General features: G+C 38.1%; 1 protein-coding gene across 1 annotated transcript in view; it reads left to right on the forward strand.

Moving 5' to 3' along the window:
* Nucleotides 1-1,958: 1,958 nt before the first annotated feature.
* Nucleotides 1,959-26,944, forward strand: part of LOC102256854 (chromosome unknown open reading frame, human C9orf84) — a 65,595-nt gene continuing 40,609 nt past the window's right edge. Inside the window, exons 1-9 of the mRNA XM_014534390.1 lie at nucleotides 1,959-1,980; nucleotides 4,221-4,301; nucleotides 7,675-7,798; nucleotides 11,488-11,575; nucleotides 14,657-14,841; nucleotides 22,384-22,549; nucleotides 22,754-22,850; nucleotides 23,524-23,677; nucleotides 25,790-25,891. Coding sequence (XP_014389876.1) covers nucleotides 4,257-4,301; nucleotides 7,675-7,798; nucleotides 11,488-11,575; nucleotides 14,657-14,841; nucleotides 22,384-22,549; nucleotides 22,754-22,850; nucleotides 23,524-23,677; nucleotides 25,790-25,891 — 961 coding nt within the window. The 5' untranslated portion in view covers nucleotides 1,959-1,980; nucleotides 4,221-4,256. The remainder of the gene's footprint in view (nucleotides 1,981-4,220; nucleotides 4,302-7,674; nucleotides 7,799-11,487; nucleotides 11,576-14,656; nucleotides 14,842-22,383; nucleotides 22,550-22,753; nucleotides 22,851-23,523; nucleotides 23,678-25,789; nucleotides 25,892-26,944) is intronic.

Raw genomic sequence — 26,944 nt, forward strand, 5'->3', positions numbered from 1 at the left:
GTACTTCATTTACATGAAAGAGAAATAAATTTAGTATTATTTTAGAATTTTATGTTATTTATATAGCCAAACCTGATATGAACTAATATGCCTGTATATAAGATCTTCCAAAACACAAACTATTCAACAGAAAAAGTGCCTGATCTCATAGACACACAAACATACATACACACATATATATACACAAACACACATACACAATTAGGCAATTAATTCCTGGAAGAAAAATCCAAAGAGCTCATGAACATCTAAAAAAGTGTGTAATCTCAGCAGTAATCAGAGAACTGTGAATTAAAACAAGATAGTATTTTTCATGCAGTAGATCAGCAAACACTTTTAAAAAGCAATATATTCATTTCTGTTGAGTATTCAGGATAATGGTCCCTCTCAGGCACTATTAACATAAATTGCTACAAATTTTCAGAAGGTAAATTGGCAATATCTATTACATTTGAAATGCTTTATCATTTGAGACAGCAAAGCAACACAATTCTACATCACAGAAATAAAAGCAACAATATTCAAGACCACATGTCCAAGAATTCTTACTGTGGCATAATTTGTCAAGGTAAAAAACTGAAAACAATCTGTTAAATCCAAAAGTAGTAGAATATTTGGATAAATCATGGCATTACCTTACTATGAAATATTATGCAGCTGTTAAAAATGAGTTAAATCTATATATCCTGATCTAGAAGTTTGTTTATGAGGTATTGATTAGTGAGAAAAACAAACTACCTATTTTTATATAATTGGTCAACCTATTTTGTGTATGCATGTCTATATAAATTTGTATGAATATGTAAGAAGGTGTGAAAAAATACACCTCAGACTAACATTGGTTGCCTGGGACTCGGGGTAGTAATGGACATTACTTTTTCTATATTCATCTTTGGATGGTTTTACTTGTTACAATGAGTATTACCAGGTGTTGCTTTTGTTTTGTGTAATTTTAAATTAGTCTTATTAAAAGGTATACATCCAAGAATGCAAAATAATTAATGTCCCTCAATGCAAGATGGACATCTTTGTAACTGATTATTGCCCAACATTTAAATCCACATCACTGGAGCAAACTGCACAGACCTGTACAAAACAAAGTAGGTAACTTGAGAGTAATGTGGTTTATTGACCGACCTTTCACAATAGTACTTCGTTAATCATTAGCTTTGTAAGACAGCCATGTGTTAGTAAAATAAATACATGCATGTTACTTCTTGCAATCTCCTGGGAAAAAATGTCATGTCTGGCTATGTTATGGAAAGAAAGGCAGGAGTTAAGAAACCCAGAGAAAGGAACAAATCTTTTTCTTATCAGATGGGTCTAAGGATTCCCCAATGAGTGTGCGAGTGAGGGCGTGGCTATCAGTCAAGGTATACAATCCCGAGGCCCCAATTCTAACTTCTGACCGCTCCTCACATGTTCTTCCGCCATCAAGGCCCAGCCAACACCTAGCCAGACACCTGAGTCACGCTGGCCTCCACCCTTTTGCTTGCTCTTTCCCTAAATCTGTTTGGTTGCCAGATCCTCTGAATTTCACCTCTGGAAGGCTTCTGCCCTGGCCCTCCTCCCGGACCTGTCGCATTTGCCCAGGATTATAGCGTAACGGTGGCGTGGCCGCTATGAAAGAAACTCAGGCTCCTCCGCCAGGTCTCCTGGACCTTCCCCATCTGGCACCCCGTGGCTTCCACCACCTTCTCCACCTTCCCCCGCCTTTGCTCGGTGTGACCTGGATTTTGCTCACCCCGGAGGACCTCGGCGCTGACCAGGTCCCGCCCTCTGGTGGCCTCCTCAAGCCTGGGAACACCAGGAAGGAGCAACCGCTTCCGGAAGTGCCGGAGCCTGAGGGGCGGGCCTGTTCTGGCCGGGCTGGCCAATGGGGACGCTGAGATCAGGGTCAGAGGTCACAGGTGCTGTGGGCGGACATTTTCTCCAGCGAAGGTGAATGTCGGTGGGAAGCTGTTTTAACCTCCGTAAAAGGTCAGAGAGGCTGGAGGGAGAAGGGAGGGAGAGTGTTCTTGATGTGAGGAGAAGGAAAGGTCGGGATGGCAGCTCTGAAATCCCTGGAAAACAGGTTTATGGGACTGTTTAAATAAGTCACAGGGCCTCAGAACCAGCGTCCCCTCACCTCATTCGGCGGGAACGGAGGATGTGAAGGGCACAGAAAAGCCAATAGGGCTTCAACCCACTAACTAGAAGTTGCATAGTTTACACAATGTGAGAAAGCATTGAATATTGAAATTTCGAATTGCTCTTCCGCGATTTTACTGAAAGTGTCGTTTTTCTGTGACGGCGTGAGGAAGGGGAGAAATCTGATGCTTTAGGCTAGTGGGAGGAGATTCACACTCACCTGTGGGTGGTCTTACATAATCTCGGAAATTACGTGCATTGTATATATGTACACTTTAAATATATGCAGTTTTTATTTTTTAAATATATTTTTATCGATTTCAGAGAGGAAGGGAGAGATGAGAGAGAAATAACGATGAGAGAGAATCATTGGTTGGCTGCGTCTTGCAGTCTTGCACGCCCCCTACTGGCCTTGAGTCTGCACACCCGGCTGTGCCCTGGCCAGAATCAAACCCTGACCTCCTGGTTCATAGGTCCGTGCTCAACCACGGAGCCATGCCAGGTGGGCATATATACATTTTTTAATTTGTCAATTACACCTCAGTAAAGCTGGGAAGGAAAAATCTTGGGAAACCGTACTTTTCCACCTGGAGCATAAGCACCTGGCCTAATTATTTGTATTTCCATTTTGGCTCAATAAATGCAGGTCAGTAGGTAGCACAGGAGAAATAAAATATTTAAAAACAGGTCAGGAAAAATATTTCAGAACTGCTGCTGTTCAGAAGTTGGCTATTTTAAAATACATTTTCTCTAACCATGATTTTGCTTATTTCCCCCCCCCCCCTTGTCTTTGGTTTTAGAAATAAGGCCTATTTATCTTCCTATTCATCCACCACTATAAGATGGATTCCAATATCTGGAATGCAATAAAATTAAATTGCAGATTAAAGGAATTCTATGAGTGTATATAACATGGTGTCTTAATTTAAGTACTATATATTTAGATGAGTTTAAATGATTAAGTTCAATACAACAGTAATTATTGTTTAAGGTAGTCAATGGGCATGATGAATCTAAAATAGACATACTGGAAAATTTAGAAGTTCAAGGAAGGAAAATTTAAGGTAAATATTAACAATAAACTGAATGGATAAACTAGGTAGAGTTCATTTTTAACTTTTGTTTAATGTAGTTTTATTGATTTCAGAGAGGAAGGATGAGAGAGAGATAGAAGCATCTATAATAATAAAAGCATAATATGCTAATTAGACCAGACGTTGAACAACCTTCCAGACTTTCTTCCAGATGACCTTCTGGATGAAGCCAGGGCTGCGAGGGCTGAGCCTCTTGCACAAATTTCGTGCATTGAGCCTCTAGTCAATGATAAGAGAGAATAATTGATTAGCTACCTTCTGCATGCCCCACACTGGGGACCAAGCCCACAACCTGGGCATGTGCCCTGACCAGGAATCAAACTGTGATCTCCTGGTTCATAGGTTGATGCTCAACCATGGAGCCACACTGGCTGGGCATGTTTATTGCTTTTTAGAGACAGAGGAAGGATGAGGGAGAAAGAGAAACATCCATATAAGAGGGAAACATCAATTGGCTGCCTGCTGCAGGCCCCCTACAGGGGACTGAGACCACAACCTGGGCATGTGCCCTGACTGGGAACTGAACTGGCAGCCCTATGGTGCATGGGAAAACACCCAACCAATTGAGCCACACCAGCCAAGGCAGGCTTTTTATTTTCTAAGACAGCAGAATTTCCCAAATCCTACTCCACTGCTTCAGCACAGTTTTGCCCTTGGTTATTCAATTTTAAAGTCACTTAAGAAATATGGTTATCCTGAGAAAACTACTCTATCAATTTTGTAAACTCTAGCCTCTTTTGCAACAAAATGATCACATTAAATATATTTCGATCTCCCAACTAGAAGTTGAGTGAATTCAACAATGTGAAAGATTTTATATCAACATATTTATATATTAGCTATAAGTCTTTAATAAGTATTATGTTCATAATTAATTTTTTTATCACTCAGAGCCTTTTTTTTTAATGAATGACTAAAGTTTTGTGATTAAGAATGATTTGTCTGTTCCTGGCTTCGCTATTTTACCAGCATTTAATTTCATTTTTCTTTTTCCAGATGTTGAAATTTGTACTGCTTTGAAAGGAAGAAGAAATGTTTTCAATATTCAAATATCGTGCAATAGACTATTTATACGAGGTAGGGTGTTACTGGGTCACCACCTTTTTACTAAGAATTGTGATATAAAAAGTGCTATCTGCATTCACAACATGATTATGATAATTTTGCAGTTGTCCTTGGATTCATCCTCAGTCTAGTTGCTTTGGGATTTATTTAAAATTACTTTTTACTTTTAATATACCTTAAAAATGGCAGTTTGGGAAAAATAATTGACAATATAACATGAAATTAAAACTCTTAGTGAAAAAAAAGGAAACTTGGCAAGTTTGGGCTGCTTTTATGAATAATCTTGAGTAATCTTTTTTGAAAGGAGGGGGAGGGAAAGGCAATCTCAGTTATCTTTATGATAAAATAACAGTATTGACCACTTACTGTGGGCCAGGTACATTGTTTGTTTGATGGGTTATATCATTTGATCATTTGCTCTTGTGATAGATTATGTCATTTGATCATCATAACTACTTGAGGTAGATACTATTATTATAAAGGTTTTACAATTTTAAAGGTTAGGAAACTAATGTCTAGAGAAGTCAAATAGTTTGTACAAAGCTGAGAGTCAACCAAGGCACATTGTTAAGAACTAACTGGAGTACTTGTCATACAACAGTTCACTGTTCTTATGATCTTAATTCACAAGTTAAATTTTTGGGTTTTTTTTATAACCTTGACCCCATCTACCAGAAAAAAAATTATTCCAATATAACCAAAATTGTGTTACATTTTACAGAAAATAAAGGCATCTTCAGGTTTTATCACTCCTTCATAAGTGAGGGAGGCAAATGTGTCATTATAACATATATGTAGTAAGGAATCAGAGATCATTGTTATACAAATATATTTATGAATATACTAGAAACCCAGTACACAGATTTGTGCACCAGTGGGGTCCCTTGGCCTGGCCAGCAGAGATCAGGCCGAAACTGACTCTCCGACATCCCCCGAGGGGTCCCAGATTGTGAGAGGGCGCAGGCCAGGCCGAGGGACCCCACTGGTGCACAATCAGAGCTGGGGAGGGACCACGGAAGGGCTCAAGGGTGTGTCCAGCCCATCTTGGCCAGTCCCGATCGGCCGGACCCCAGCAGCAAGCTAACCTACCAGTTGGAGCATCTGCCCCCTGGGGGTCATGTGTGTCATAGTGACCAGTCATTCCCAGTCGTTCTGCTGTTAGGGTCAGTTTGCATATTACCCTTTTATTATATAGGACTAGAGGCCTGGTGCCCCAAAATTTGCGCCCTTGGGGGGGGGGGTCCCCCAGCCTGGCCTATGCCCTCTTGCGGTCTGGGCCCCCTCGGAGGATGTCCACCTGCTGGCTTAGGCCCGCTCCCTGGGGGATTGGGCCCAAGCTGGCAGTCAGACATCCCTCTGGCAGCCCGGCAGCCCTCAGGGGATGTCCACTTGCCAGCAGGGAGCAGACCTAAGCTGCAGTTGGACATCCTTAGCGCTGCTGAGGAGGCGGGAGAGGCTCCCACCACCACCGTTGTACTGGCAGCCATCAGCCTGGCTTGTGGCTGAGCAGAGCTCCCCATGTGGGAGCGCACTGACCACCAGGGGGCAGCTCCTGCATTGAGCGTCTGCCCCCTGGTGGTCATGTGTGTCATAGTGACCAGTCATTCCCAGTCGTTCTGCTGTTAGGGTCAGTTTGCATATTACCCTTTTATTATATAGGATTGGCCACTTGCAAAATTAGTCTATACTCAAACATCTTCAAACTTTAATCTTGCCCATAGTATCTTAATTTCTTGTTCAAATACAGTACAAATATGATACTAATAAATGGTAACTCTTACAAAAAATGCAGGATTTTGTAGAATTCATGAAAACAGTGTTGAAGAACTACTCAAAAGCAGGTAAACCTATTATCAAATGAGGATCTTGCAAAATTAGATCAGTTAACAAACAAAAAGAAGAGAATGGTTTGAATATCAGAGTCAGAGATACCTTGGGAAAATTTGACTAAATCCTCAAATACTTTCTAAAAATATCTTTTTATGAACAAAGGTGAAGTAATGACTAATATCATGCATATCATCACTTAATACAGTTTGTGGGGGAATTGTGACAAAACTATTACAATTATAAACTAATTATAAACAAAATTTTGTTAGGTATAAAATTTAATTTTTTATAAGTTTGTTTGTTTTTTAGATAAAGTACCAATCAAGCTGTTTTTCCTTCTTACTGTGAACCTTTGATTCTCATGTAAATTACTTTAACTGATCTTTTCTTTGTACCATTTATTCTTGGATAATGACGATCTGTTATTTAATATGTTTTAACACCTTCAGCAAACATAAAACTCTTGGGGAATTATGCACAAAACAATCATTTGTTCAACTTCCTAAAATAATGAACTCTGTGGGAAGTTGAGAATCATTGAGGGATGGCTTCGTAGAGGAGCTATTGCTTAAGACAAGCCTTGAAAGACGAATAGGTTGTTGATAGCTAGAGTAGAGTAGTGGGGCATTTTTCAGAGGCAAACAATAACCATGGTGTGCCTGGTAAGGAAGTGACTGCTAAATGTTAAGGGAGGTAATAAGGAGACAAGTCTATTTAAAGAGAACCGTTAGTATTAGAGAGTAATGGGAGATAAAACAGGAAAGTAAAGGCAGAATGGAATTATAGAGAACTTCGATTTACAAGTTTGCTTAGCTGATTTAACATTCTTTTAAAGAACGAGCTTTATTTATTAGAGTTTTTAAAATTAGAAAAACATTTGATGGTTCTCACAAGTGAAATAATGCAAAGACATAGAAGAAAAATATTAAGACAGCTATGTTTTACTAAGTGAAAAAAACCACATTGCTAAATGGTATATAAATGATGTGATCCCATTTTTTTGTCAGACACACCACACACACACACACACACACACACACACACACACACACACATTTTGGCCTAACCTGGAAAAAAAGACTGTGGGAAACAATACCAAACTATTACTGATATTACCAGGGACCTTGATTTTTTCAGTATGTGGTTCTGTGTTATTTTATATTTTATAATGAGCATATATTACCTTTAAATAAAAATAACATACATTTAGCCTGGCTGGTGTCGCTCAGTTGGTTGAGCATCATCCCATGCACCAGGAACTCACTGGTTCAGTTCCAGGTCAGGGCACGTGCCTGGGTTGCAGGTTCGATCCCCAGTAGGGGACGTGCAGGAGGCAGCCAATCAATGTTTCTCCCTCATTGATGTTTCTATCTCTTTGTCCCTCTCTCTGAAATAAATAAAAACATATATATATATTTTTTTTTTAAAGTAGTGGTTATCTGGGGATTTTTTTTAAAAACCATATATTTTAAAGAATAGAGAATTTTAATATTCTGAATATTGATAAATATGTTTAATATATTAAAATATTTTATAATCTTGCTTTCTTACATAGAATGTAGTTAGAAAGAAATTTTGCAGAGATGCTTTATTGCTTCGAATCCCTTCATGTTTATATCAAGATGGAAATTATTATGCAGAAGTTACTGATCATAAATTTAGGAGGCCATGGACAAGAGGTATGTTTTACTTTTATTTCTTAATAATCTATTTTAAAAATTATTTTAGAGTTCAGCACAGTAAATTAAGAAAATACAGTGCTTTTCTTATTAAATAAAACACATTGAACTTTTTTATTTGGGTGGCAAGCTAAGGAATTGAAAAGCTTATTCTAGAAATGAATAAAAGATAAGACAATAGTTAATGTGATATGAAATTTTAGGAGTAGAGAGTGCTATTTCTGAATATGATTAGGGAAGGACTTCTATGAAGAGGTGGACATTTGAGTTGAGATCAGAATGATGAAAAAGCAGTAACCATAAAAAGATGGAGAGAAGCCTTTCAAGCAAATGTAAAGTTCCTGACTAGGGATAAACTTGATGTGTGTAAGGACCAGAAAATTAGGCCATTGTGACTGGCTCATGAAAATGGAGATCTGAGAAGTAGGCAGTTTCTAAAAGATATAAGGCTTTGAAGCTCATAATATGGAGTTTGTTTATAGTACGGCTAATGTAGTAAGTCATTGAACAGTTTTAGGACAGGGAGTGACATAACCTGATTTAAGCTTTAGAAAAATTATTCTAGTTGTCTAGAGGATGGAAGGGATAGTGATTGGGAGGCAAGAGTTGAAGACAGGAGAGTCAATCTAAAAGTTATTTTAAGTGGTTCAGAATCTAGACCAGTGATGGTGAACCTATGACACGCGTGTCAGAGGTGACACGCGAACTCATTTTTTTGGTTGAGTTTTCTTTGTTAAATGGCATTTAAATATATAAAATAAATATCAAAAATATAAATCTTTGTTTTACTATGGTTGCAAATATCAAAAAATTTCTATATGTGACACGGCACCAGAGTTAAGTTAGGGTTTTTCAAAATGCTGACACGCCGAGCTCAAAAGGTTCGCCATCACTGATCTAGACTATCAGGTGAATCTATACATAAAAGATGATGGTGGCTTGGACTAGCTTATCATAATGGATATGTGAGAAGTCGTTGAAAATGGGTTTACTTTAGAAGTCTAACCCACAGTGTGAGGGTTAAAAAAGTGTAAGATTCAAAAATTTCTTTTAGGTTTCAGACCTGAGCAACTGGGTGGATGGCAGTGCTATTTCCTAAGATAGGAAAAGGCTCATAGGGAAGCCAATTTGTATCTCATAGGCTGCAATTAATAGCTCTGCTTTCACCAGATTAAAATGCCTATTAGGCATCTAAATGGAGACATCAAGAAGGCAATTGATTATATTAATCTTGAGCACAGCTAGAGCTTCAGATTGGAGTCATTGTTATGTAAATTGCACATAAACTCATGGAACTAGATGACATCACTGAAAGCATGAGTATAGATCAGGGGTCCTCAAACTACGGCCAGCGGGCCACATGCAAATACAAATGTATTTGTTCCCGTTTTGTTTTTTTACTTCAAAATAAGATATGTGCAGTGTGCATAGGAATTTGTTCATAGTTTTTTTTTTAAACTATAGTCCAGCCCTCCAACGGTCTAAGGGACAGTGAACTGGGCCCCTGTTTAAAAAGTTTGAGGACCCCTGGTATAGATGGAACAGAGAGCCTAGGACAGAGCCTTGGAACATTCCAACAGTTAAAAGGCTGATAAAGAAAGAGGAATCACTTAAGAAGACAAGTGAGAAAGGAAACCCAAATAAGTGTGGTGGTGTAGAACTCTAAAGAAGAAGGTGTTTCAAGAAAGGAGAAGTAGTCGAAAACATTGGTCCCTGTTAAAAGGTCAAGTAAAATGATGATAGTGAGTTGACCATTAGCTTGACTAAATTTAGGGCATTGCTGACCTCGGTAAGAGAGATTTCACTAGAATATTGGGTAAGAAAGCCTAATTAGAGTATGCTGAGAAGAGAATGAGAAGTGGATGTGAGGTGGTAAAGACAGACAACTCTTCTGAGGAATTTTGCTATGAAGTAAAGTAGAAAAGGGAGAAGTGAGGTAAAGAGCATGTTTTTGTTTTCTTGTTGTTTTTTTAATGTGTGATTTAAAAAATATGTGTGTGATAAGGAAAGAGACTATAAAATATTTGCCAGTGGAAATTATCTTGGTAAAAAGAGAGAAAAGAATGATGTAGGAAAGAAAAAAGGATAACTTAATAAAAGGGGGTAGTATCAAGAGCACAATTGGAGGAGTTGGTATGAAGAGGTAGGGTAGTTCTTCCATTGTGATGGATAGGAAGGCAGGGTTTGTAGGGACTAAGCCACTGAGATGGTAGAGCTGGTGGTGAAAGACAAGGTGGTTCTTGATTTATATCAATTTTCTATGTTGAAGCAAGGCCATAGACAGAGTTGGTAAGGGAATGAGTATTGAAAATTCAAAGGGAAAAGTGTTAAATAGTTAGTTGTCTTCAAAAATGAGAAAGCCAGTTTTATTAGGAAGTTATGTTATTATCATCTGTCAACATTGGATGCCCTTTTGAAATTTGTGATCATAATTTCAAATGAGTTCATTTGGCATGGCTGGGAGACTTTTCCTCCAATAATTTTCAGCTGCTCTAGAGCACTTACACAAAGTGGAGAGTTGGGGAAGACCTTGTAAGTTAGTACAAGAGAAAAAGAGGCAACTGAAGTCTTTCAAGGAAGTGGTAATGGGGCTGCCATGGAACCTAAACTGAGAAAGAAAGTGAGGATATGAGAGAGGATGAACACAAGAAAAATGGAAGGGTCAATGGATTGAAGGTCTCAATCGGGTTGCAATAGCTTTTATCAAACTGTTTTTCTAAAAGTGCAGAAGGGAAAAAATGAGTTTATAATTTCTTCCTACTTATTTTCCTTTTCATCTTTTAAAAAATATTAACACTCAAAATTTATTAGGCTCTTATAATATTTCAGGTACTGTTCTAAAGCAAATTACATTTAATGTCTCATCACATTTAATTTTTATAAAAACACTATGAAAAAGCCATTACTATTTCTAATTTGTAGATAAGGAAACTGAGGTACAAAGAGGCTAAGAGATTTACCCAAGGTCATATAGTTAATAAGTACCAGTACAAGTATTAAAAACCAGGCAGAGTGATTCTAGAACTTGTACTCTGCATAAAAGATTTCCACTAAACTTTCATATTTTTTCAGTGAGGCACAGACTCAAATGTTGAGTGATTTGTTCAAGATAACAAAACTAGTAAGAAGTAACACTGGTAGTAAGATACAGGTCATTTGACTCTTCCTTTACTCAGTTGCTTTATTTGATATCAGTATATGACACAGCTCCTGTCCTTAAGGAACCAAGGGTCTAACTTGGGAGACAAGTATAGATACATACAATTTTAATATGTGACTGAATATGATTAAGTACCAGAGGGAGTACTGCTGACAATATTACTGCCCTTCATGGCGAATACATTAGAGTGAGTTGGAATGGTTAATAAAGGCTTTATGAGGAGTAATATGAGCTGTTGAACAGCACGACCTGGGAGGATAGTGCTGTATAAGCAAAAGAGAGGCTGTAAAAATAGGATGGTATCTTCTGGTGATATTGTTCTGACTGTAATTGAGGGATTTGGGTGAGGGTGGGGGTCGTAGTAATGAGAATAATTGTTTGAATATTTGGAATCTGGTATAACTTAGGGGGAAACTACATGATGAACAAACAAAGGTAACAACCTAATGTAAAAGTTGAATGTTGGGCTTCCTTGTATTAAGTGTAAAAGAAAATTCTGAAAGCTAATGTTTACCATTCTCCTTTCTAGTCTCAGCTGTTTCAGTTTGGGGAATGACAGATAGCTCAATCTTGGACCAATGGAAAGCAAGCCTCATTGGGGAGGAATTCCATGAAAAGTATGTGTCCTTACCTCAAATTTTCCTTTTACATCTAGAAGTTAAACAGTAAGTCCTCAAGACAACCAAAGAGAGAAGATCCTTTCCTTTATATCCTCACATATCTTCTTCCTTTTTTATTTTTGGTTGTTAATCCTCACCGAGGATATTTTTCCATTGATCTTTGAGAGAGGGAAAGACAGAGAGAAACATCGATGTGAGAGAAATACATCAATTGGAGAGGAGCCTGCAACCAAGCCCTTGACCAGAATCGAACCCGAGACCAATGCTCTATCCACTGAGCCAAACCAGCTCAGGCAGATCTTCTTTTTTTTTTTTTTTAATATATTTTATTGATTTTTTACAGAAAAGAAGGGAGAGGGATAGAGAGCCAAAAACATCGATGAGAGAGATTGATCAGCTGCCTCCTGCACGCCCCCCAGTGGGGATGTGCCCGCAACCAAGGTACATGCCCTCGACCGGAATCGAACCTGGGACCCCCGAGTCCGCAGGCCAATGCTCTATCCACTGAGCCAAACCGGTTCGGCCAGATCTTCTTTTATCAGAAGAAAAAGCCTTAATCTGACCACAAAAGTGAGGTTAATAGAAGTGACTTATATCCTCTTTTTATCCTTCCTTCATTTATCATATATTAACTGTTCTCTATGCATTTGTGTTACAAAGATAGACAGAAATAAAGCAAATATTATTATGCTTTTATTCAATAAATATGCTTTGTGTAGAAAGTGTATATAGAAAATTCTTTATATTAAAAACAGTCTTTTCTCCTATAGATGTAAGGCTGTTTTCTAACATACCTTGTCAAAATGTTATTTATTACTAGAGGCCCAGTGCACGAATTCGTGCATGGGTGGGGTCCCTCTGGGTGGCCTGCAGGGATTGGTCCGAAACTTGCAATCCAACACCACCTGCAGCTCCTACCTGCCACTCCTGCTCATCCCGGCCCCACTGTACATGCTGTGGGCTCGCACCCATCCTATGTTGAGTAACAAGATATAAGATGATCTCTTCACTCTGTGGGTAAGATTGGTAGGGCTGTGCATTTATAAGCAAGAGAGATCAGCTTCACAAAGAAGTAGGAATTGAGCTTGAGCTGGACATTGAAGGAGAAAACTACTTGGAAGCATTTCAGGCAAAGGAAACAGCATGTCTGAAGGCACAGAAGCAGGAATATGATATAAGTGCTTAGCAAAAGCAATGATCAGGCTACCCTGGCTCAAACCAAAGACTCATGTGTGAGAGAAATGAGAGGCCCTACAGGAATGGACACCCCATCATATCTGACCTTCCATTCATTTTGCAGTACCAATATATAGTCCATGGCAAAGCAGGTTGAACCTATGGCACCACCTAGAATAAGATTTACATTTCTCAACCTCCCTGTAGCCAGACCTAGCCATTTGACCAAGTTCTTCGCAGTGGGATAGAAGCAAAAGAGGCTTTTGCGATTTCTGGGGAATGTCCTTAAAAGGAAATGGCATGTTTTTCTCCTTCAGTTTTCTCCTTCCTGATGCTGGAATACAGATGTAATGACTGGTTCCAGCAACCACCTTGGACCATACTGACAAGAATTAAATCTAGGCATGGCAGTCGAACAGAAGGGGCCTCAGTCCCTGACCAATTGTAGAATTGCCTTGCTAGCCATGAACTTCAAATCTCCAGACATTTTGTGTGTGTTTAAGCCACTATTGAGTTCAATTTTTGTCTCATGCAGTAAAATTTAATTTTTTAATAGACTCTATTTTTTATAGTAGGTTTTGGTTCACAGCAAAATTGAGCAGTAGGTACAGAGAAAATGATTCAGGAGCCACTGCTAATGGAACTTAAGAATAAAATCCTCATCATTAGCACTACCTAGATTTCCTAAATCTTGCTTTTCCTCTGTCTCACCTCTCTTTGTTTCTTGTTTCTATTTTTGTTACTTCTTAATATTGATTGTAAGGCCTCAATTATTTTACTTTTACTAATTTGTTGGCATACTGTGTCTTAATATATATGGGCATTTTTTGCCATGCGTATCTTGAGAAAACAATTAGACAAGTACACAAAGATATTCCTTGCATTATAATAGCAAAACAATTAAGAAAATTTAAGTTTTCAACAACAGGGAACTGGTTGAATAAATTATGATTTACCAATATAATTGGATCCTGTTCATCCATTCAAAAATGAAGTAAATATACATTGATTGACATATAAATGTACTCATGCTTTACTGTTTAGCAGAAGAACAGATTACAGAATACTATGTACATGAATCCACTTTGGTTTAGAAATATTCAACATAGCCCATGGACACAGACAATAGGGTGGTGAAGGGTAAAAAGGGGGGAATGGGAGACATCTGTAATATTGTCAATAATACTAGTAAATATCTATAATAATAAAAGGGTAATATGCTAATTAGACCAGACATCCTTTCTGACAAAGCCAGGCCGAAGGGAAGCTGGCCCGGGTCCCGGGTGCCTGCCTGCAGCCTGAGGACGGAAGCCCGGGTCCTGGGTGTCAGAGGGAAGCCAGTGCCGGCAGCTGGAGGAAGGAAGGCCCACTCTTGCATGAATTTTTGTGCACTGGGCCTCTAGTCCTATATAATAAAAGCCTAATATGCAAATCGACTGAACAGTGGAACGACGAGTTGCTATGATGCTCACTGACCACCAAGGGGCAGACACTCAATGCAGGAGCTGCCCCCAGCCCACAGGCCCTGACTGGTGGTGGCAGCAGGGGTGGGACCGGTGAGGGGGCAGCGCCAGGGCAGCCAAGGTGGGTGCCAGTGGGGGCCCCCGATCACCCCCCTAATCACCCCACAGATAAGCCCTCATTGTGGGCCAGGACTAGGGACCTTACCCATGCATGAATTTTGTGCACCGGGCCTCTAGTGTATATAATAAAAATATTAAAAGTAACTACAAAAATACGTAATTTTTAAATTTATTTCTTGAGTGGTGGGGCTATGGGTAATTTTTCTCTGTATCTGTTGAAATTTGGTGTGTTTTTTCCTACAGTGAATATATGCTATTTGTTAACAAAAATGTTTTAAAATAGAACATACATAAAATCAGTAATTTTACAATGTCATAGAAAAACAGTTACAGGAATGATGACTCAGATTAACTGTGAATTTGAAGAAATTGTTCCAAGTTCAAACCCAAACTCCCCAATTGAAGTCGATGAAGCCATCTTACACACACAGAAGGACTACACTGAAGTCTTTACACCTGTTAGCTGTTCAGAAAAATGTCCAGCATTTCAAGCACAGAACCAAGGTAAAACATTTGTTTCTATTGTTTTAAAATATTTCTTACTAATATTCAGATTTATCCCAGTGAATTTTGTTTTATTAGATTAAAATTTTTATTTTATTGAAAATATCCATCTGCAAAATTATAATTCTAAGCCAGTGATGGCGAACCTTTTGAGCTCGGCGTGTCAGCATTTTGAAAAACCCTAACTTAACTCTGGTGCCGTGTCACATATAGAAATTTTTTGATATTTGCAACCATAGTAAACAAAAGACTTATATTTTTGATATTTATTTTATATATTTAAATGCCATTTAACAAAGAAAAATCAACCAAAAAAAATGAGTTCGCGTGTCACCTCTGACAAGCGTGTCATAGGTTCGCCATCACTGCCTTAGACAGTGGTTCTCAACCTTCTGGCCCTTTAAATACAGTTCCTCATGTTGTGACCCAACCATAAAATTATTTTCGTTGCTACTTCATAACTGTAATGTTGCTACTGTTATGAATCATAATGTAAATATCTGATATGCAGGATGGTCTTAGGCGACCCCGGTGAAAGGGTCATTCGACTGCCAAAGGGGTCGGGACCCACAGGTTGAGAACCGCTGTCACAGGCTCATGGGGCAGACAGTTGAATTGAGTAAGAAGGTGAGAACCATGGCAATGAGAACTAACGCGTCCTGAACACCCTCTCTGAACTGGACAGTGATGACCAGGGAACTTGGTTGGACCTGTAAGTTGGGAAGCACAGTGTCTTTTTTAGGGAGCATTGAGGGGAGGCCCCCACTTGCCTGAGCAGAGTCTTGCAGCTGAGGAGAATTTAGCCAGGGGAGCTGGGGAAGGAAAGGTGCCCAGGTGGATGGAACAGCGTGGACAAAGGCTTGCCACTGACTCAGATTGGTTGCTGCCCAGTCAAATGGGGATAAGAAGGGTGTTTTGGTATAAGGTGTGGTGAGGAATTCATGAGGTCCCCTGTGTGGTGGTCGTAGCATACGCAATGATACTGTCTCAACCACGGCCAGGCGCAGCCTGGGGACAGCTGAGTTCTGGGGCATGAATGGAGGGGCCTTGGGTGGAGAGAGGAGCTGGACTCCATGGGACAATGGAACACCACTGGAGCCCTGGCCTCACCAGGCAGGCAGGGCTTTTGTGCAGCTTGCCAGGTGGGCTCACAGGCTCTCAGGGGTGGCAATAGGAGAGATGGGTGAGCTCTGGGGGCTGGAGACCTTGGGCGCTCTCAGGCACTGCTTGAAGAGATCTCGGCTCCAGTGGAGCCCTCGCCCTTCCAAAGACATGGGTGGGCAGGCCGGTACGTGGCCCAGGCCTCTGAGCTCCTGAGTCCAGTCAGACCAGGTATCCCCTGATTCTCCACAAGTCCTCTCAGGGTCCCTGACCGGGAATGAAGAAAAGCACCAGGTGGGTTAGTGCCCAGAATGTGACTGTCCCATTTCCACTGCCTTCCTAGTCCAGAGTAAGTGCTACTGTATACCGGCTGAATGTGAATAGATGAAGCAAGCGTCCTACCACTGCCACAGACTGGCTGTGTGACTTTAGGTCAGTTTCTTGCCCTCTGTGCCTCAGTATCCCTATTTGTAAAACAAGAATTTGGGCTGGATAGTCACAGATGTCCCTTCCAGGTCTTTTTTAAAAATATATTTTTATTGATTTCAGAGAGGAAGGGGGAGATAGTGAGAGAGAGAGACTGAAACATCAATGATGAGAGAGAATCACTGATCGGCTGTCTCATGCACGCCCCCCACCGGAGATCGAGCCCACCACCCGGGCATGTGCCCTTGACCAGAAGCAAACCTGGGACCCTTCAGTCCCCAGGCCGACACTCTAACCACTGAGCCAAACCAGCTAGGGCCCTTCCAGTTCTTGACCCAGATCTCTGCTGCCCTAGTAGCACCTCCCTCCCCAAATCCCAACTGGAAGGAATGCAACGAGTCACACAGGAGGGTACAGAAGTGGCCTTTATTGCTGAGGGGAGGGGGGCGGGTGATGAGCATAGACTGCTGTCTCAACTGTGAAGGCAAGGAGTGGCTGAGAGGGTTTCTTCTGGTCTCAGGCTTTCAGTCCAGTTGGATGGTGGCAGCATCTTCCCAGGGGGAGATACTGCAAGGAAACATGGTCAAGCAACTGGAAATTCATCTGGAATGAGACCACAAGGAGTTAGTTAGGCCATTGACAGCAAAAGGACCCTTACTGGCACCTGCTCTTCACCATTCACGTGTCACCTCTGACACGCGTGTCATAGGTTCGCCATCACTGTTCTAAGCTGTGCCACATTAGGGAAATATTTACCCTTTTATATTAATCCCCTTATTGTAAGTTAGGTTTTTGGAGTTTAAGTGTGTTGGGCCTCAAAATAGCCTGAGAGATTTGATCATACCGTGCTCACAGCATATTGCTGTAATAATATTAGCATCTGGGTATGGATCTGATAACAGCAATCTGGTATAATATTAAATTAGTAGATTATTAAGTGATGTTTTTATTTTCTAAAATATCCTAAAGATTTTCAATGTTATCACATATGTGAAACCATAATTCAAAGTAGAGATGGAATAATTTCAGTATTATGTCAGGAAATTTGCCCAGTTTTTACAAATTTACCAAAAGTAATAATTAAAATTATATTTTATCCCAAATATGTCTCAAATCTTTCATAATATTAAAGGGTGCTGAATTCTTCCAGCCTCATAATAACTTGCTAAGATCTACCTTCCTAGTATGGAAGCCTATTCCCTTTTTAAGTGAAAAAATTTAAAGCTCTTTTATATAACTAGAGACCCGATGCACAGAATTCGTGCAAGAGTAGGCCTTCCTTCCCCAGGCTGCTGGCACCAGCTTCCCTCTGGCATGCAGGACCAGGGCTTCCCTCGCAGCCCCGGCTTTGTCCCGAAGGACCTCCAGTCTAATTAGCATATTACACTTTTATTATTATAGATTGGTATTATCATTTAAGATACGCTATAGTTTGAGTATGGAAAATAAATTGATTGATTTACTGCTGTTTTTATGTAGATAGATAAATTGTGTATAAGTTTTTAGTATTGGCAAATAGGTGTGTTAAATCCCTCTTATAGTTTCAGAAGAGAGAGAGTGATTGCATTAAAGATTAAACTTCAACGCATGGTATAGTAGGAAGAGCCTGAATTTAGAATCAGAAGCTTTGACCAGAGTCCAAACCCACCCTTAAAAAGTGGTACAAGTTTGGGACAGTTATTTAAAATGTCATGGTTTTCAATTTTCTTCTATAATTTCTTTCTTTTAATGTATTCTTCTAATTTCTTATAAAATTTTTGTGGGGATCAAATAATATACTACTATATGTACATATAAAGAGATGGTTTGTAAAAAATAACAGACTACCCAAACATAGCTATTATTAATGTGGCAAACTAGAAGCTATTATTGGCAAATTTTATAATAGCTACTGTCTGCAAGAATTAGAATCTTCTTTATGATTCACTGAATGAAAATATGATTGAGTTTCCCAAAGCAACAGACTCATAGATACAGAGAACAAACTTATAGTTGCCAGATGGGAGCAGGGTTGGAAAAAGTGAAGGGATTAAGTACAAATTGGCAGTTACAAAAAAGTCAAGGGGATGTAAAGTACAGTATATCCCTATATTTCCATAGAGTCAATAATATTGTATTAACTATGTATGGTGCCAGGTGAGTACTAGACTTATGGTGGGGGATGATTACTTTGTAAGTTATATAAATGTCTAACCACTATGCTATATATATGACACTAATATAATATTGAATATCAACTGTAATTGAAAAATAAATATTTTTAAATACATATGAATTATTCATATCCTATATTTATTAGGGGTCCTATTTCATTATATTTCCTTCTTTGTAAGGCTGAACAATATTCCCTTGTGTATACATATACACCACATTTTCTTTATCCATCTCTGTCAACGAACACTTAGGTTGCTCCATACCTTGGCCATAATGAATGCTGCAGTGAACATGGGAGTACAGATAACTCTTTGAGATAGTGATTTCGTTGGCCATCTGTTTCTTCCTTTACAACATTTATAACTTTCTTTGTCTCGCTGTGCTGACTGAAACTTCCAGTACATTGTTCAACAAAAGCAGAGAAAAACAAGACCCTTTCTTGTTTCTGACAAAAAGGAAGTCCTTTAACTTTTCGCCATTAAAAATGATGTAAATATCATTTCATTGTTTACGTCATTTTAAATGAATCATTTTTAATATTTACATTGTTCTAAATGGTGAAATGTTAGAGAATTTACTTTATTGGGTTGGGGAAGCTTCTTTTTGTTCTAAGTTTGCTAAGAGCATTTGACCTTGAATGAGGATTGAATTTTACTACATTTTTCTACAACTATTAAGATATCTACATCTTAAATATATAGAATGTCTCTTTACTAAAAAGTTATAGTCCTTAATCTAAACATAAATTGTTTTACTATTGTGATCATGCTGTATATGTGTTACAGTATTTTTAAATGTTAACATTATCTAGGGAATAGTTCACCATATACTAAGATTTCCTCAAAAACCTGGTTTTTTATTATGGGCAGTTTTTAATCTTATTTATGATTCATACATTTGAGAACACTAATGTCTTTAATTTCAAATGTGTTTCCATTTTTAATTATTTCCTTTTTAAAGTGAATCCTTGGAAATGGAATTATTTGATATAAGTATATTTTTTAGCTATATGTTCACTAGTATGGTATGAGAATACCCTGTGTACACCAACCTTATCATCACTGGATATATTATTACTGATGTTGTAATAATATATTTACACAATGTGATGGGCAAAAAATGCAATATTTTCTACTTGCACTTTAATAATTACTGGTGCTTAGTGCCTCAGATTTACTTTATAACCACTTTTCCAGGTTCCAAAACAGACCTCTTGAGAAATTTAATGTTATTGGGACTTTGTAGAAATTTTACTATCGTCTTTTTAGCCAGGAAAGGGTTTATCTTACCTTTTCTTTAAGTTTTTAAAAAATTATCCTCATTAAAGTTTAATGATTCCTCCATATACTTTCTGCACATTTTTGTTATGTTTTCCCTCAATATTAATATATTTATAGCCATTATGAATTAGTTTTTCCATTAGTCTTTTTTACTAGGTTTTTGTATGTATTGATTTTATAACTTTTAGCAGCACCTTAGTGAATTTCTTTATTTGTTTTCATTCTGTTATGTTGGGGTTTTTAAGTGGACAAAAATTATCTTCTGCAAAGAATAAATTTATCTTCTTTCCTATTCGTAGACCTCTTTTTTTCTGCTTCTTTTCATAATTAACTAGCAAATTTTTTTTCTTAAGAGTTTAAACACTCTTCTACAATAGAGGAAAATAGTCTCATATTTGTGTTGGTTCATATAATAGAGTTACAGTAATAAGTAAGAACTCAAGGGAATGCTGTATAGGCATAAGAATATAAAGAAATAGCCCTAACTGGTTTGGCTCAGTGGATAGAGCGTCAGCCTGTGGACTGAAAGGTCCCAGGTTTGATTCTGGTCAAGGGCATGTACCTTGGTTGCGAGTACATCCCCAGTAGGAGGTGTGCAGGAGGCAGCTGATTGATGTTTCTCTCTCATCGATGTTTCTAACTCTCTATACCTCTCCCTTCCTCTCTGTAAAAAATCAATAAAATATATTTTTAAAAAAAAATATATATATAAAGAAATAGCACCCTTGGTTAAATACAAAAAACTACCTTTGTAGTTATAAAGAACATTAATTGTGGTGTTTGCTGCCATCTAGTGGCTGCATCTAAAAAGGAAGAATGTCCTGGTGGACTTCCAGAGATATCAGGAAGGAAAGATGGCTAGAAGGTCTGTGTTTGAAAGTGGAATGTGAAAATAGGGATATAAACAAGTGCTGTTTGGGTTTTTGCTATTAATATAACTTTATTAATATTTACAGAATGAACCATCTTTAAATTTTCTCAGATATGCTTAGACATGGAACCAATAGCTAGTTTTCTTTGGTGTGTAATGGGAAGCTCACATTTTTTTGCCCACAAGATTGTCAGGAACATAACAGGTTTAGATAAACAATCTTTTAGGAAGCTAGTTTATATAACTTGTTCCCTCTTTTTTTAAAAAAAAATATATTTTTATTGATTTCATAGAGGAAGGGAGAAGGAGAGAGAATCATTGATTGGCTCCCTTGTGCACGCCCCCTACTGGGGATTGAGCCCACAACCCAGGCATGTGCCCCTGACCAGAATCGAACCCAGAACCCTTCAATCCACAGGCCGAAGCTCTATACAATGAACGAAACCAGCCAGGGCTAACTGGTTCTCTTTTGACACTTGAAGTTAGCAGCAGTCAAAGGGATGGTCCCCACTGCTCTACATTACATATTTATTAAGCACAAGCATACCAATGATATGGTTGGTCATGGGAGACATGACTCCGTGCTCCCTCTCTCATGCCATTCTAATGTTACTTAACTGAAACACCAGTGCCAGGACAAGGGACCATTGCTCCCCTTCAAGGTGCCCTTTGCTTTGGGGAGCTTGGCTTTCTGAGTAGTTCCTCATCTGAGCTTACATTTTCCTTTTTCTCTTTCCACTCAAGAGTTTTTGAAGAATGGGGCCAGGTTCAGAAACCGTTAAAGCCCTGAGACAATTAGCTAAGATTCTAAAGTAACACAAACATGGTAGGATGGGGACAGAGAACAGAAATGTATTCCAGCAATTAATTGTTAGCAGTAATATGTAAGATACATCACACTTCTCACATAGATACTTAACTATATAACTTTTTCATTGTATCTAATTTTATAGCAACATGCTTGACAACTTTAGAGTGCTAGAATCAAAGTTGGCCTCACTTGTAGGCTTTGCAGACCATCTCCATTTCCTACTAGTTCCTGTCAGAGTCTCTGGGGATGAACTGGGGACTTTAAGAGGCAAACTGATGCAGAGAAGAAAAGACTAGTCATCAAAAGTCAAATGCTGTGACCTGGCTGGTTTGGCTCAGTGGATAGAGTGTCAGCCCATGGACTGAAAGGTCCCAGGTTCGATTTCGGTCAAGGGCATATGCCTTGGTTATAGGCTCGATTCTCAGCCCTTGTCAGGGTGTATACAAGAGACTCTCACATCAATGTTTCTCTCTCTGTCTCTTCCACTCTCTGTAAGAATCAATGGAAAAATAACTTCAGGTGAGGATTTTTTAAAAGTCAAGTGCTTTCATTCCTTTACAATTTTATTTAGGCTATTCATGGCTATGTTAAATCATGGCACAAGAGCTTTTCCTCCATTGATTAAACTAATTTTGTTGAAAAATTAAAAGCTATTATAACTCTTTTAGGATATTTGGTTACTACTCAGTGTACGAAATAATATTAAAATTTATTGAGCTTTTACCTACTTACTAGTACTATGCTGCATGCTTTATATGCAGAGTACAATGAAGAATTAAAGACTTAAACATGTGTTTGAAAACCCCAACTTTATCTAATGGCTCACTATAGTAACTAGATCCTTTGGTATAACTTTCAGATTTTTTTCTTATTCTTTTATATTTCTTATTTCCTTTCAGATTTGTTTTTTGATGATGAAGAGATAATTTTCACAAATAATTTGATGACCTATAAAAGTTATCTACCAACCTTGGATACTCTGTTGAGTAGGCTGAAACTGTTTTTGATAAAGGACCCCCTTTTAGATTTCAAAGAACAGATCTTCACAGATGCTGATTTTTTCAGGTACTTAGTTGCACAGTGTTATAAATATTTGTAAGAGGAGAAAATATTCTTTGTATGCTCACAAGTCTACATGTTACCAATAATAATATTTTATCATTGTACTTCAACTCTAATTTTAATTATTGTCTATCATTTTTGGCTACATTTTATTACATGTAACTTGCTATTAGTAAACACTAATTTAATGTTTTATTTTTTGTTAAGGGAATGTTTCTCTTTTCAAGGAGATTTGAAAGATCTTATGAAAGAAGATTTTTATGTGGATAAAGAGAACTTTTGTCAGGAGAAACTAGAAGATACAGTAGGTTTAAATGAAGCTATAGTACTTTCATTAATATTTTTACAGAAATAGTAAAGCACACTTTAAAAAATTTTAGTAATATACCTTGACCATCTACTATTATCAAATTAAAAAGACTTGATAATGGGTTGAATGCATGTCAGCTAAGAAATCAAACTTACTTCTAAGGTAGTAGTTCTAAACTTTGGCAACACATTGGAATTACTTGGGGAATTTTAATAACATACTGAAGTCTGGGTCCTACCCACATATATTCTGACTTCATTGGTCTGGTGTGTAACCCAGTTATAGAGAATTTTAAAACCGCTCCCAATTATTTTAATCATTAAACCTGGTATAGGACATTAAGTGATCATGTTCTAATTTAAAAATTTAGAATTTTTTAAATGTATTAGCCCAAAAGAAGACATTCCTGCCTCTATGGATATTGTACATCACTAATATAATCAGTGACCATACAAGACATTACTCAGAACATTGCTTATTATGTAGCAGAATATATTTTTGGCTGCTACACTTCTATTTTTTAAAGATATGCATAGTATTACAATTTTTGAGGGTGGGTTTGGTTTAAAATTTGTTACATCAATTAAACAAATATAACTTTATGAATTCAGAAATCTTTATTTGCAAAACCTAACTAAAAATTTGTTTTACTTATATATCATTTCAGCCATCAGTGTTTTCTGAGTGTGAATTAATAGCTCCAAACCTTGATCAAGAAGTTGGTATTCCATCACCTTCAGAACTGAAGGAGTCATTACACTTAGTGCCAGAAATAATAACTTATGAAGATGAAAATGAATATGAAAAGCTTTTCAAAAGAGGTGAAGATTAATTTAAAATTTTATTACTTATAAAAACTACTTAATGTTTGTTATAAAAATTCTTGTTCATTAAACTTTTTTCTCAACCTCCAGATTTTTAAAAAAGATTCTGCAGGTTGTATGGCAAAATCTCAGAATTATTGATGAGACTCTTTTCTCATCTTTCTCTTTATATGCTTGCAAGCTTAAAATGTCTCTGAAATTCATCTGACCATTTCAAGATAATTATACTAATAAAGCTAAGATACCTATGACTGTCCTACTTTTTTAGTTGTTTTCTTATATAAAATGACAAAGCACTAACAACTTATGTGCTAACTTTAGTTAAGTACAGAGAAACTCATAACCTAAAACTTAGATGGTTTCATCTCAGTTAGACTTGGTACATGTTGTTGAATTCTTTTTAACACAACTTGAGCCCAAATATTTAACTCCCCTCTCATAAATTTCAGTTGAAATTATGAAAGACATAGAATATTAGAGGAGTGAAGGAGGATTTGTAATATCCATTGAGAATAGGGTTGCTTGCTATCCATAGACCACAGACTTGAAGGAATTCTGCAGACAAAACTAAATTGAGGGAATTACTAATCAGCCTACAAGTCAAAGCAAGGGAATGAAAAGTCAACCTGAGTATGTAAATAAAATTTATACCCAAACTTGACAATATAGCAGAGCTCAGAATGCAGGGTGGCCATGGGCTTTTCAGCAGGACACAAATCTATGCATACTAATGGTAAAGGACAAGCAACTTTATTGGATGACTGTGGTATTATGCTCCCAGCATTTCCTTGGCTCTGATGGTGAATAAGTAAGAAAGAGGCACTGCTATAGAGGAATGAAAAAGATTACAAAACATCTATATATATAAAAGGCATGGTGACTGACCGTATGTCCGTTCGACCAACAGACCGGCCGGTACATATGACGTGCACTGGCAATTTAAAAATAAATGTTGACTCACACATGCGCGATACATATAAAGCTCTCACTGGCACCAATTGCATGCATGTGTTTCAATCTGTCATTGTCGATCGTGAATTTGGTTGTTTTTATTGACATTCTGAAGCTGAAAGAAAGCTGCATCGTCAATAGAATATGTCTGAAGAGCAACTATTGGCACAATGTACCTCTGAAGCCGAAAGAAGCCAGCGTCATCAACAGAATGTATCTGAAGACCAATTATTGGCACAACATACCATTTGAGTGATGATTCCATCTATTCAATGGATGATGCCGAAAAGAAAAATTTTCCCATCGAATTTCTTAATAGTATTATTCAAGAATGCCATGTCATAAATTAAAATTGAAAGTAGGTGCAATCATCATGCTACTGAGAAATCTTAATAGTAAATGGGGTCTTAGTAATGGTACTAGATTTATTATCAAAAGATTGCGACCTAACATAATCGAAGCTGAAGTATTAACAGAATCTGCGGAAGGAGAGGTTGTTCTGATTCCAAGAATTGATTTGTCCCCGTCTGACACTGGCCTCCCATTTAAATTAATTTGAAGACAATTTTCCCATGATGTTAGCATTTGCAATGACTATTAATAAATCACAAGGACAAACTCTAAGAATAGGCAGAGTAGGAATATTCCTAGCTGAACCCGTTTTCGGACATGGTCAGTTATATGTTGCTTTCTCTCGAGTTCGAAGAGCGTGTGACGTTACAGTTAAAGTTGTAAATACTTCATCACAAGGGAAATTAGTCAAGCATTGTTGCTTTTATATCATGTTTTTGTTTTTATATCATGTTTTTGTTGCTTTTATATCATGTTTTTGTTTTTATATCATGTTTTTGATATTTTTATATCATGTTTTTGTTTTTATATCATGTTTTTGTTGCTTTTATATCATGTTTTTGTTTTTATATCATGTCTGTTATATCATGTTATTGTTTATTAAACAATTTATATATTATTTTCATATGCATTTTACTAATTTTCTTTTATCTCTGACACTTCAATTATAGAAAAATGGCAAATAGCGATATTAAAATATTTCTTCTAATTAATTTCCTTTCAATGTGCACGAATCCGTGCACCAAGCCACTAGTTTATTATACTGGTACTTTGGCTGAAAATAGACTTCCTTCCTTTTCTTTCTAGATCCTACTACCAAGCATGCAGTTGACATTGAAGATATAAAATGCAGCTCCACAGAGATTTTGGCCAATCAAAGCCAATGCAAACCAGAGCACCATAAACCAGGTAGAAATTTTGACTAAATCATTGAGTTTTCCAGCCCTTTACAGTTTGACTCAGTGGATAGAGCGTTGGCCTGCAGATCAAAGAATCCTGGGTTCGATTCTGGTCAAGGGCATGTACCATGGTTGCAGGTTCCTCCCTGGCCTGGGCCCTGGTTCAGGATCATGCAGGAGGCAACCAATTGTTATGTTTCTCTCACATTGATGTTTCTCTCTGTCTTTCCCCCTCTCTTCCACTCTCCCTAAAAATCAATGGAAAAATATCCTTGGGCAAGGATTAACATAAAATACTTTAGTTTATCAGAGGTTACCTATATCTGATGTAAAAGTACACTGCATTCACATACAAAGTCTACTATGGGACAGTTTTCATGTTTAAAATTTGATTATTGTAATCCAAGGTATTATATTTTTCTCTTATCTGTTCTTTTACATGTATTACTATCATTAACTCATTATCCTTCTAGCATCAAAGCTGAATACTTTACAGAGAGAGTTAGAAAGATCAAGGAAGAGAAGAGAAACCAAGATGGCGGCATAGGTGAACACCAGAAATTGCTGCCTTGCACAACCACTTCAAAAATACAACTAAAACACAAAACGGACATCATCCAGAACCACAGGAAGGCTGGCTGAGTGGAAATTCTACAACTAGAAGGAAAGAGAAAAGCACACTGAGACTCAGAGGAGGTGCGGAAGTAAAGTGAAGAGGTACGGAGGCACATGCCAAAAGGGCTGGCTACTGAGGACGCAGCGCACGTGGAGAGGGCTGGCAGCTGAGGACATGGCGCATGTGGAGAGGGCTGGAAACTGAGGACACAGTTATCTTTTTCAATCAGGAGGAAGTCTCAAGCTCCCGACTGCTCTGAACTCCAGTTCCGGGTGAGTCTCTGGGGACCCAGACTCATACGGGGAGAAACTGGACTGTCTGGCATTGGGCAGAACTCAAAGGCGGCTTTCTCTCAGAGGTGCTTGCAGCGATTACTGGGACACTGAGACGCGGGGCATCTTAGGGCAGGGCTGGGGAGCAGCCATAGCTGCTTGCTCCGCCCTGTTG

The sequence above is a fragment of the Myotis brandtii genome, unplaced genomic scaffold (genome assembly GCF_000412655.1).
Source record: "Myotis brandtii unplaced genomic scaffold, ASM41265v1 scaffold13, whole genome shotgun sequence".
Classification (NCBI taxonomy): Eukaryota; Metazoa; Chordata; class Mammalia; order Chiroptera; family Vespertilionidae; genus Myotis; species Myotis brandtii.